The sequence below is a fragment of the Acipenser ruthenus genome, chromosome 14 (genome assembly GCF_902713425.1).
Source record: "Acipenser ruthenus chromosome 14, fAciRut3.2 maternal haplotype, whole genome shotgun sequence".
Lineage (NCBI taxonomy): Eukaryota > Metazoa > Chordata > Actinopteri > Acipenseriformes > Acipenseridae > Acipenser > Acipenser ruthenus.
Genome location: NC_081202.1, coordinates 12,205,323 through 12,218,426, shown reverse-complemented (window position 1 = coordinate 12,218,426; position 13,104 = coordinate 12,205,323). Strand labels below are relative to the sequence as shown.

The window sequence follows — 13,104 nt, the reverse complement described above, 5'->3', positions numbered from 1 at the left end:
CGTTCAGTGGGGGATAGTATTCAGCAGGGTTAGTCATGCCACAAACAGTAAAGTTCAAATGACAGTACAGTAAAAAAAAAAAAAAAAAAAAAAGTAAGCTTTTTTTGTTTTTATGGAATTGTTTGGGTGATTTGAAACTAAATGAGTGTTTTATTTTTTGTATTTATTTATTTCAGTATAAACTGTTCCTCAAAAGTAACCGTATGTTTCATACAGATGGGAAAAGATGATGAAACGTCACACCTACTGTGTTAATACTGTAGTTTTAAAAAAATATTGTTTTATTAAAATGGCCTGGCGATACTGTAATTGTCTGAATTTATTGCAGACATAGAAGGTTGTGTGTGTGTATGTGTTGTATTTTTTTATTTTTTTTTGACCCTCACTATATTGCCCGTTTTTGCCCATGGCCCTTACCTGGCGGTATAAAGAGGGTTGACTGTACATTTTACACATTTTGTAATATTTTTGTGAATAGTGCCCATGGAGTCCTATTTTCTGTATTACTGGTGCTATTATTTATTTACCAGCAAAATATATTTGAGTAAAGAAATAGTATTTTATTCATTTCATTTGTATTTTATAGGCTTCACATTCAGTATGTTCTAAAATCACCTTTATGCATGGAATACATTATTTTCCTCAGTAGGTCATGCGTAGCTAAATAGTGTAAGTCTAAGTCTAATTGAGCAATGGGTAATTAGTTAAAGTGCAGTCTAGTATAAGTGGTAAGAGCGATCACCAGACCAGATCTATAGTCACTATCCCTAGGATGGTGCAAGCACATGTCGTAGATCCATAAATGCAAAGTGATATATAAGTCCTTTTCTGCATTGTGGTCCAGAGTTTTGCAATGTCTAAACCCTTCCCATATTGCAACATGGTCATACCTGCTTGTGAAAGGCAGGTATATCTGCTGCCCTGTTCAGTGAATGACTGGGGTCTATTGCAAAAGAGAATTCGCCCAGCAGAAGAACATTCCACGAATGATTTTCCAAATAATGATTGTTTCCATGAAGCACAACTGCATGGTAAAAGCAAAGTCACTGTTTATGATTTTGCTTTTGAACACTAATATCTCTAGCTTCTCCCTCTCCCTCTCCCTCTCTCCTAAGCTCTTCTCTTTAATGAGTCCAGAGTGGGTCCTTTTTATATTATGTGGCTGGAGCCTTAATTCTCTATTAACCAAACAATGACCTTATTAAGGCTCCAGCCACATTCCCACAATGTTTATAGGGATGGGAATTTAACCCCATCCACGCCAACTAAACTTTATACGGCCGGCTTTTTGCCGGTCTCAAATAATAATGATGGATGGTTTTATCGTTCGCCCTGCAAACAAACATATAATAATAATAATAATAATAATAATAATAATAATAATAATAATAATAATAATAATAATACAAATGAAAATAATATTAATACTTAAAAGGGGGCGGGCACCGTGGCACATATATACATTCTTTTTTTTCTAAATTTATAGGAAGGAGTACCTGAAGACACAGATGATTTTGGAGAGTTCCGGATGAGGGTCTCAGATCTTGTGAAGGATTTGATTTTCTTGGTTGGATCCATGGAATGTTTCACGCAGGTAAATTCATAGTTGACTTCACATATATTAATAAGATAAAATGTTTAATATTTTAAACTAGCAAGCAATTATTTGTTACATTAGAACGTGACACATTGGTTCCAGGGGTCCATCAGATATGTAGAAATATGATATCTCAAAGGGAATCATTGTACAGCATTATAGTTTCTTCACTAACAGGGGGGCATTATAAATTAGCAATGTCAGGTACAAAATAGCATTCAAAAAACAGTTCTTACCATGCTTTCTCAGTCTATGTCCATGTAATCTAACAGTTTTTTTTGCACCATGTGTGTTAACCCGAGACACAACAAGAAAGTGAACACACAAACAAAACGTTCCAGTAATTATAAGAATCCATTGCATTGTTTTCTTTTATTTAAAATTATTAAACTGGGCAGTTATGTGAATTGACAGCATATCTGCAAATGAATCCATTCTGTTAAGAGTTGCATTTATTGTTTTCGACCCATGATAAAATGTCCAGCAGTACCGTTCAGTTGGTAGCAGCATGTGTAAATGACGTATGCCAGAGGTCCATCGGGTAATAGAAGGGATCGGATTTGACAGGTTCTAATTTGCCTTTTTGTGTTTAGGGTGTGAGTGATACATTAATATAATAAACAGTTCATTAAATGAATATGAATATTATGTTTTTCAGCTCTATGCCACTTTAAAAGATGGTAATCCGCCATGGGAGGTGACTGAGGCAGTGCTCTTTATAATGGCTGCTATAGCAAAGAGTATTGATCCGTGAGTATAGCTTTTGGTGATTTTTTTAAAAATACAGTTTGACCACAGACCCAGAATTTGTAAATGATTTTATGCGCTTGTTTTCCTATCCCTGCAGTGAGAATAATCCAACTCTTACAGAAGTGCTTGAAGCAGTTGTTCACCTCAATCAGAATGTACACATCGCTGTCAGATACACCAGTATTGAACTGGTTGGAGAGATGAGTGAAGTTGTTGACCGGAATCCTCAATTTTTAGGTGTGTGTTTAATGTCTTGAACGAGCATGAATGTTTGACACCTCTTATTTGTATATTGCTTTTTTTTTTCATTGACTTTATTTGTCTTATACCACCTTAGTGTAAATCTAGGATCATATACTTTGTAAATTAATAAACAACAATAAATGCTGAATCAGTGAAATTAATCCACAACGAAACTGGGTTATTTGAACACTGAGTTCAACTGATGAATTCAATATGCTAGATAGTAAATTGGCCGCTATGGATTTGTTGACAGAATCACAGTTTTTAGTTAAAATGGAAAATGAATCCAGATAAAAGTTTGTGTTTGTTTTGTGATTCCTTGTAAAAGCATAAGTTTAAGCTAGCAGAGCATCTGTTCCTAATTGAATGTATATAATGGCAAACAGTCAAGATTGGGGTGGGATGGGATATTTAAGTAAACTACCAGCACTGTGGTTTGATAACCATTTAGGTACAGCGAATAAGATATAGGGCTAATCTTCCATCAAATTGTGTTACAGACCCAGTGCTTAATTATCTAATGAAGGGGCTGAGGGAGAAGCCCTTGTCGTCTGTAGCTGCTAAAGCAATTCACAACATCTGCTCAGTGTGCCGTGATCACATGGCTCAGCACTTCCAGGGGCTCTTGGACATCGCCCGGTCCCTTGACTCTTTTGCACTGTCGGCAGATGCAGCTGTTGGGCTCCTGAAAGGTAATTTTTTATTTATGTTTCACTTCACATTTGTCATTGTCGTCCACATTTGAATGGATGATTAAGTCTTAATACACTAAGTTGACAACTTCTGTTTCTGTGCTCAGTTGTTTGTGTGGTTTAGACTAAGCTGCTGATTTAGTGAAAAGTTTGCATCTTTTTGATGCACATAGGAGCTCTGAAAAAGGCACATTCTTTCATTATTTCAAGTTCCTTTGTTTTTTTTGTTTTTTTTTTTTTAAGAAAGTGGTATTAATTTTTGCACTGGAGAAAACACTTTATAAATAGGGGTCTACCTAAATTGCGATTTTGTGGAAATCGGGAAATTGAGGGGTCACTGCAAAATTCACCTCTTAGTGGCCAATGCATACCGGTCAAGTACAGAGAGAAAAATGAACTGTTGCACAACGCAAGCAACGCAAACAACATATCTTCCTGCTTTTTTTTATTCCTTTGCTGTCCTGTGTGCATTGCACTTAGGCAAAAAAAAAAAAAAAGTCCTTCGACAAATAACATTAACAAAAAAATACTCCAAAGTGGTTAACAATCTTGTTTACTGTTCAAATGACAAGGATGTTTTAATCAGCCTATCAGTGCGTCTGTACTGGCTTTTCTGTGACCTATACTGTACAGTAGGGGGTGGGACAAAGTCAGTGCTGCATTGTTTTGATTTAGGTTGCTAAAACCTAGTTTTCAGCTTTGGAGGTAAAATACCAGAAATGGACGACAAAGCAAAAAAAAAAAGCAAAGTATATTTCGGCTGATGATCGTGTCAAGATAGTTTCCAAAGAAACTGTACATGCAGATGGAGGCAATTGTTTTGCATATCTTGTAATGTGTCTTTGGAGAAAATACGATCGATCGCTATTTAGCTTCAGAATCACACATTAAAACGAAAGGCTACAGAGGATGCTGAACAGAATGTAAATTAAAAGCTTTCAGAAAACAAACTGGAAAGTTAGTGCAGACAAAAAGTATTCCTGTCGGTTGTAGCCAAGTTAAATCAGTACTACAGGTATGATCTAGCACAGCCACCTCACTTCAAACAACCTGCTGCTTACTTTTTACACGCAGTTAGACCCGAAATAGCACGTTTTCGTTGTTTTGACTCGGTACTAATAAAATAAATTATTGGATGGGACAAATAACATGACAACGAACGTACTGCATATATTTCCTTTATTTAAGTATGCCAGATGCCGTTGGGTAACAGAGTTTTGGGACTGTTTCTAATCGATTTTCACATCTGTATAACCTGGCAAAGCTTTGCCTTACACTTCTAACCAATTCAGTGGATGCAAGTATGGGCAAGTCCACACCAGACCAAGAATGTCGGCAGCTGGGCGATGTTGCATGCTTGCCTTTAACAAATGACAGCACTGTATTTTAGTAAGGAAGCAAGTACCACTATTTTTAAACTATTATGACTATCTGCCAGATCGCCCTTTTACAAAATCTGGCCATGTCATAGTGCAGCAATGAGACACTAATCTAAATGCTATGCATTGTACTGGAGTCGTGATAATATATGTTCCAGTTAATTAATTTACAAATTAATGTGGCCTAAATCCTAATCCTTGAAATTTATAAACATCTGAGTTATCAATTTCGTCTGACTCATCCATCAGAAGTTGCAGAATAGTTTCCTTTCTGCATATTCCCACTCCCAGATGCTTTCTGCCTAAACTTACAGCAATGAAGCAGGTGGTGATGTATCTGCTTCACCTCCCACTTTCTTACAGAATCAGTGTGCAGGTAGTTGAAGTGCATTTTTACCATTTCAAATGCATGCTCTTGAGAGTGATCTACAAAAAAAAAGAATTACACAGAATTACAAAGGTTCATGTTTTGAGTAAAATATGTTATGAAAGATGATCTTTAATTCACTAAATGCATTTCTGTATGTACATCTGCAATGTATTCTAATATATATATATATATATATATATATATATATATATATATATATATATATAATTTTTTTTTTTTTTTTTTTTTTTTTTAAATCCAGGAACCGCATTAGTTCTAGCCAGGCTCCCTCTAGAGAAGATAGCAGAATGTTTAAGTGATCTGTGCGCAGTTCAAGTTATAGCCCTTAAAAAGGTAAGTCTCAATCTTTATCTTTTTGATAGCCAAATACTTATCTTGTTGAACAAATAAGAAACCAAATAATGCACACATTTGTTTTGACACTAGTGCTAGTGGCTACGTAGGAGGCTTTCATGTTACACATAGAAACAATAAACCAACTAACCAAATTATTCAATTAAAGTGGTAAAAAAACCACTTAATATTTATTTTATGAGCAACAGCTTACATAAAGCATAAAGCAGGAATATTGCATCTCGAACAAGGTCTTAAAACAAAGATTTAACATTCCCAGTAATTTAAAATTGACTTCTATAACTAAATGTCTGCCTTCTGTTTTTCTTTAAAGCTTCTGTCACAGGAGGCAAGTAATGGTAAATCTTCAGATCCCACTGTGTGGCTAGATAGATTAGCAGTAATATTCAGGTAAGTGATTATTTTATTTATTTCTTATTACTTTTTTGTGGTCTTAGTATTGAACTAACATCATTTACACTTTCTTTATTTCAACTAACATCTTTTTGACAATTCACTTTTGGATGAAGTAGTATTCAAGAAATGTACCCGTCTTGATGGATAAGTAGGACATCGTATGGCAAAATATAACCTGCCCTTTTTAAAGTTACTTTTTTTTTTTTTTTTAAACCAGTAGAATGCTTCTTTAGAAAGTGGCAAAATGTAAAAATGCAAAATGTTGATCAATCTAATAATTTGTGCAAACTATCTTTAAATACAAGCAGCTGAGCCACTTGCAAAAGCCAGGAGGCAGGAATAAACATATATATTTTTTTCTTCTATTCAGGCATACAAACCCTATTGTAGAAAACGGACAAACCCATCCATGTCAAAAAGTTATTCAAGAAGTAAGTCGTTTTAACGGTTAAATGTTATTAAAAATTCCCAAGGCCATCATGAGTTTATTTTGCTAGTAAGGACTGTTGAATTCCTCTTCTTAGAGTATTCAATCACCACAGGTATTAGTTTTAGCTCATTGTGATCCAACAGCAGCAGTGTTATTATTTGTGATCCTTCCCCTGTATGTTGGCCAGTCATTGCAGGTTTGTATTTGTGCAAAAATGAAACAAACTTGTATCTTTTTCATATTTTATATCCATTTATAAGAGGAACATTCAAGGATATGTTTAGTAAAGTCTTTCAGTAAAACATCTGGTTAAAATAAACAGTATGCAGTTTTAGGCTTTAAGTATCTTGTTTACGTTTGCTATTCCTTTTATTTCCTTCAGATCTGGCCTGTCTTGTCGGAAACCTTGAACAAGCACCAAGCAGATAACCGCATCGTGGAACGGTGCTGTCGGTGCCTGCGCTTTGCAGTGCGCTGTGTTGGGAAGGGCTCAGCTGCTCTCCTGCAGCCTCTTGTTACTCAGGTAGGGATTGCACAGCAACAGATTTATACTTTTTCTGGTTACTGATAGGAAATCCTTACTGGCACTAAATCCTTACAAATTCAGGTAACTGCAGCATTTTATGAGCTAACATTTTGTGATAAGAGCATGAGTCCTATTTAAACAGCTGACTGTTTAAATAGGACTCATATCTGCTTTTTGTGTACCTAGCCTACATATTGTGGTTAATAAGGATAGTTTATAGCATACTAATATACCATATCTCTTTATGTATGTATGTACCTGCCACCTCCACTACTAAGTTTACATAAATCTTGGGTATACCTTGCTGTTGTCCCTTACAGATGGTTAGTGTTTATCAGGTGTACCCACACTCATGTTTCCTGTATTTGGGGAGTATTCTGGTGGATGAATATGGAATGGAGGAGGGCTGTCAACAAGGACTGCTTGACATGCTACAGGTACTGCACATCTTCTCTTCTGACAATGGAAGAGAAATAACTTAAACTGTAATATTAGATCTGTATCCAGTATTCATATATATGAAATGGCTGATGCCTCTCCACTCTCATTAGAAATTGTTTTTATTAAATACAACATAACACTATTTATTTTAACACCTTTTTATAATTGTTGCTTTTGCCTTTTTCTCTAGGCTCTGTGTATGCCCACTTTCCAGTTGCTGGAACAGCCTAATGGTCTTAGGAATCACCCAGACACTGTGGATGATCTTTTCCGATTGGCAACGAGGTAAAGGATGGGCTTGGTGATGCAGTGACAACATTTTGTGTAGGCTTGTCAAAAGGGTTACTGGCCCTCGGCCTCGGCACAGGATTTCTAGAAGTCAAGATGTGTAGTGCAATATATTGAGTGGTGAATTATACATTGTCCTTTCTCACATTCTCTTGTAGGTTTATCCAGCGAAGTCCTGTCACACTTCTACGTAGCCAAATTATAGTTCATATTATCCAGTGTGCCATTGCTGCCACCAGCCTTGATCATAGGGATGCCAACTGCAGTGTTATGAAGTTTATGCGAGATCTGATCCACACAGGCATCGCCAATGACGTGAGTGTTGTTCTCACACTGGAGACACTGCTGACTAGTGGTCACTTTTTTAAAATGTATTTCTTTCTTTCTTTTTTTTTTAATACCAGAAACTGTTTTAAAACTGTATTTCTGCAATTGCTACTATGCTTTTGAGCTGGTATATGGATCACTATGTGGTCTAAAACAAGTTTTTATATCTTGTGCATTGTTCAGTAATAGCAGACACTGCAATCCAAACTGAGTGGAGCTGTAACTGACTGGCAGTATAGATTAGATCTTAAATCTGGTCTTTTTAATTATATTTTTTTCTTTCTGTAGCATGAAGATGACTTTGAGCTGCGCAAGCAGTTGATTCAGCAGGCTATGTCCCAGAATGGGCAGCAGTTGGTGAACCAGCTGATTAACACATGCTGTTTCTGCCTGCCCCCCTACACTCTGCCTGACGTGGCTGAGGTAATCTGGGAGATCATGCTCTTTGACCGGCCGGTAAGCAGAAAACCGTACCATCTGACCATCTGTCCATCTGTGTCACACATTTTAATACACACACATACAGGTAGTGGACAAAAAAATGGAAACACCAATGTAAAGTCACTTAATAGGGCGTTGGGCCACTATGGTATCCCGCTCTGTGGAGTTCTCAGCGGACCGTTTTTGATGAAACTGGCTGCTCGCGCCCCAGGTTGAAATTTGCAGTCAATTGATCTGCAGTTCCTTGCCTGTTTTGCCTTGCACTTCGAATGAATGCACAGATATCACGATCCTGGAGTGTGCGCACCACCCACTGTTGCCCTTTGCTGATGATGTCTTTCCCTCGGAGTTCCATGCCGACATCACCTTAGACACCGTTGCTCGTGAAACTTGCTTTCCTAATTCGTTGTTAACTGAACGTTCATACCAATGTTATCAACACTCCCGCTCCCAAAGCAAAACAGAAAGTACAAAATGGCGAGTTGACCCTACATTTAACACCAGAGCAAAAGAAAGAAATCTGCATGTATGCATCTGAAAATAAGAAAGCAAGAAATCACGAATGTTTTCTCGCCTAAGTGAGGCATATACTGCTAATTGAAGGATAATTGGAGAGATTCTAATGGATAAAAACAAATGGCTTACCTTGATGGAATGGATCGATTTGTTTAACCTGAAAAAGGCTTGACGCAGTCAAAATAAGTGACTTATAAACCACAGTAAATAAAAAATAATAATAAAAAAAAAAGGTACGGTAAGAGGTTTGTTTACATGCAAGTGTTTGCCTATACATATTCAATGTTTAGAATGCTGTTGACCTTAAATTGCTTTGTGAAATAAACAGATGGCATCGTTCAATGGGAGATAGTATTCAGCAGGCTTAGTCCTGCCACAAACAGTAAAGTTCAAATAAAAGTACAGTAAAAACAAAAAATTAAAATTAAAAAACTCGTTTTTTTTGTTTTTATGGAATTGTTTTTTGGGTGATTTGAAAGTAAATTAGTGTTATTTTTATTATTTTTTTATTTTATTTATTTTTTAATATAAACTGTTCCTCATAGAAGGTTGTGTGTGTGTGTTTTTTTAACCACACTATAATGCCACCCTTGCTTATTGCCTGTTTTTGCCCATGGCCCTTACCTGGCGGTATAAACAGGGTTGTGTGTGTGTCTATATAGTGATTTTTCAAATGTGATAACTTGGTTAGTACATTTTTTTAGCACAGATTATTGAGTATCAGTCTGGGTGTAGTTCACGATAATACTTTTTCATTTTTCTGATGGTTTTGATTTTGTATTTACAGTTGCTGACATACTTGTTTTATAAAGTTGTATTCATGTTTTATTATGGGCAGAATTGTATTAGTGAGGATTCTTAATAAGCAAATATTCTGGTTCATTTTGTAAGGTAGTCAACTTTAAGACCAGATAAGCTGTTTTTTTGCTGCTGTTACCACTTTTTTTTTTGTACCAAAACAACCTTCATTTTAAATCTGTGGTTGTAAGGTCCTGTTTTTTTATTGTATTTCAAGAACCCATTTAAACCTGTAAATCACATCTGATTCATCAGTAAAGTAGTCTTATAACCACTTTCCTGTGATCTTTTGATGACTTCATAATTAAGATGAATGTTTATTTTAAAGATTTCAGTTTGCTATATTAGACCTGTCTAAGCATTTTCCCTCCACAAGAGGGCACCAGATGGTTCTAAAACAAATGTTATTACTGTTGTGGCAATATACTGCTGTGTGCCTTTTTTAGACACTGTCTAGACTGACCTTTTTTTTTCTCTTCAGAATTTAGTGTTTGAATTTCCTGCCTACCTTTTGCAGCAATCAGCTGTCTCAAGTTAGAGTATTCAGACTACAGTCAAACCCTTTTAATATAACTTCAAAGGGACTGAGCAGAAATTATAACAATAAGAGGATATTGACTTTAACAGGAGTGATATAAAGCAACATGGATACAGTCAAAGCTTCCTGACTCCATGCTTTACTAGATCATTGAAATATTCCCATTGTCTTAAGTGCACATACTTAGGATTTTGTACACTGCTAACCATTAAATTAAAGGTACATGGAATAACTCTTGGTTTAATATATATATATATATATATATATATATATATATATAAAATCTCTCTCTCTCTCTCTCTCTCTCTCTCTCTCTCTCTCTCTCTCTCTCTCTCTCTCTATATATATATATATATATATATATATATATATATATATATATATATATATATATATATATATATATATAATCTATGTGTCTGGCATATATCATTGTGTTGAATTTCCACAATTAGGCATTTACTGCTATGAATATACCAAATGCTACAATACATCAGAACATGTTTAATTTACTAACCGTTCTGGATCGTGAACAGTGTTAAATACTAGGTTCAACCCAGGCTACTAATATTGTATTATATTAAAATTAATTGTGTCTCTGTGCTAAAATTGTAAATAAATGTATAGAGCTCTTTTGGCTTTGAACTTTTTCCAGCAATTTGTGCTTTTCAGGTTAAATGTCAGTAAATAAGTGAGTTTTTCTTAAAATAGACATTTTGCCGCTGGCTAGAAAATGCATTGAAGGGACTCCCTAAAGAGACATCGGGTGGAGCAGTGACAGTGACACACAAGCAACTCACAGACTTCCACAAACAAGTAACCAGGTAAGGAGAAAATACTTGTTGATTTATTGACTTTCGTAATCCTAAAGGGCAGATTCAACCAAATACATGACTGAAATATTTACAAAAAAAGAAAAATGAGAATAAAATGTTTAACACATTAGAAAAAGAAGAAAAAAAATGTTTTCAAGTAGCTTCTTAAACATTCATGCCGATTTCTTAAGCATATCCTGCGAGTCTAGAAGTAAAGCCAATGCACCAGGGTCTTTGCCCTTGTTTCGTGACTGCCATGCTGTGCTATCTTTCACATTGCAAAAAAGACAGAAGTTGGCCATATGCAGGAAACCAGTTCTACCTACACACCATACTGAGGTGTAGTCCCATTAGCAAGTGTTGCATAAGAAATACTTGCAGAAGTACCTTATTTTAGTTGCTGTTCCCTGATGACTCATGATATGTAAAGATTTATGTACAGACCTGTGTGGGCCTGCAAAGAATTGTCTACTTATTAATTTGTTACAAAATCTGTAAATGTGGAAGAGAGACATGGATACCTGGGCAAGTTTGAACAGGCGTTTAGGAGTGTTCAAGTGTGTTCCATTACTAACCATCTCCAAACCCCCCCCCTGTGGAATCTCAATTCAAACAGAAACTACACTTCCTATACACCATGTGCTATTTGTGATTTTTAGGTTCCTACAATATTTGAAACAGTTCCTCCTTGGAACCCCCTGTTGTACACTGCTTATTCCTTAGTGACTTTAGTTTAGCATCACTGGGAGGCTTTGTTGTCTTTTGAGATATATTTTTGTTCAATTGTCTGTTGCAAAACAGTTTATTTCAGTTAAAATGTTTTGCTACCTTGTGGCATTTTTATATGTTAAAACAAATCAATGGCTATAGGTTTCCCAGTGAAATATTCAAAAAGGCATTTCTCCCCTAATTTTTTGATCATAAAACAGCTTACACAGGTCCAAAAAGGAAGAGGGTCATTTGACATCTGTAAAGTATTCATAGGTTATGTGTTATGTCCCATCCACAGGACAGTACCCCTTACAGCACAGTGCCCCACCCTCAGCAGGTAATAGTTGTAGTTGGATTGATCAATATGCATACATGATAAGTCCTATTTCCTTTTGTTAGTAACCTTTTGTGCTTGCTTTTCTTCAGTGCTGAAGACTGCAAACATGTGTGCTGGGCTTTAAGAGACTTCACCAGACTGTTTCGATAGCTATGCTTGCACAGTCACCTAAAGACCAGGTAAGGACAATATACAGCTGTGGCCAAAAGTTTTGCATCGCCCTACAGCATTAACAAGTGTTGCACCATAAAGTCAAATGAAACCTGCTGAATATGTTATGTTAACATATTGAATTACATGCTGCTTTGTAGTTTTCCATTTACTTAACGAAAAACGGACAAATGTGATATTTCGAAATTGAAGATGAAATACTGTACTATTATTATTGCTTCCGGTGGACTATTGCAATATCATTTTGTAGTTTATTTGATTATATGATGTTAAATAAAAGATCTAAATGATCATTTTTTTTTTAATTTTATTTTTCAGGTCTGAATTTTGTTGGCAAGATTGGGAGTTAACAACATTAGGTATAGTGTGTCTGCAAATAAAAAGGGAACTCCCTCATGAAGGACAAATGGGGTTTAGTCTACTATGTAATGCCCGAAGGACACATTTCAGCATTACCGTGACTTACATGGCTTGCAAGAATGAAGTGGGAGGGGGCTTCGTCAGGCCTGGCGTAAAGATGGCTGTAGCTGGACAAACAGCATGAGGGAAGACTTATTTCCTGGGGGACTTGTGCTAAAAAGAATAAATAAATACATTTGCTCAGCGTTGGTTGGATTTCTGCAAATCAAGAATCCGTCAAAAAAAAAAAAAAGGAAAAAAAAAAGAAATGGATGTGCCTGGTATTTAAAAAATAAAGACTTCTGTGAGTTTTTAAAATAAAAAAAATAAATCATTTATTTTCATGGACTGTCTTGAGAATGACCAAACATGGTTTGCTGTCTGTGCCATAAAAAATAAAAAGCAAATCTGAGATTCCAATCACGAAAAGACCTTGGGAGTACGGGCTTGGAATTCCAGTTGCCCATTACCTTTTTAAACATTGGCTGGAGTTTTTCTGATCTGAATCCAGGCTAGGCTGTGACAGACTGACAAGTGGACTGGCTTTTTTTTTTTTTTTTTTTT

General features: G+C 35.8%; 1 protein-coding gene across 3 annotated transcripts in view; it reads left to right on the top strand.

Moving 5' to 3' along the window:
- LOC117419960 (transportin-3) overlaps nucleotides 1-13,104 on the top strand; it is a 23,930-nt gene extending 10,826 nt beyond the window's left edge. For 2 of the 3 annotated variants that reach the window (XM_058985838.1, XM_034033391.3), the window contains exons 9-24: nucleotides 1,487-1,594; nucleotides 2,256-2,347; nucleotides 2,445-2,584; nucleotides 3,091-3,282; nucleotides 5,294-5,385; nucleotides 5,720-5,796; nucleotides 6,173-6,233; nucleotides 6,615-6,755; nucleotides 7,079-7,195; nucleotides 7,390-7,484; nucleotides 7,646-7,802; nucleotides 8,103-8,270; nucleotides 10,819-10,931; nucleotides 11,932-11,970; nucleotides 12,060-12,149; nucleotides 12,460-13,104. In XM_058985838.1, the coding sequence (XP_058841821.1) occupies nucleotides 1,487-1,594; nucleotides 2,256-2,347; nucleotides 2,445-2,584; nucleotides 3,091-3,282; nucleotides 5,294-5,385; nucleotides 5,720-5,796; nucleotides 6,173-6,233; nucleotides 6,615-6,755; nucleotides 7,079-7,195; nucleotides 7,390-7,484; nucleotides 7,646-7,802; nucleotides 8,103-8,270; nucleotides 10,819-10,931; nucleotides 11,932-11,970; nucleotides 12,060-12,120 (1,653 nt within the window). In that variant the 3' untranslated portion in view covers nucleotides 12,121-12,149; nucleotides 12,460-13,104. The remainder of the gene's footprint in view (nucleotides 1-1,486; nucleotides 1,595-2,255; nucleotides 2,348-2,444; nucleotides 2,585-3,090; nucleotides 3,283-5,293; nucleotides 5,386-5,719; nucleotides 5,797-6,172; nucleotides 6,234-6,614; nucleotides 6,756-7,078; nucleotides 7,196-7,389; nucleotides 7,485-7,645; nucleotides 7,803-8,102; nucleotides 8,271-10,818; nucleotides 10,932-11,931; nucleotides 11,971-12,059; nucleotides 12,150-12,459) is intronic. The other variant, XM_034033392.3, reaches the window with a different exon arrangement.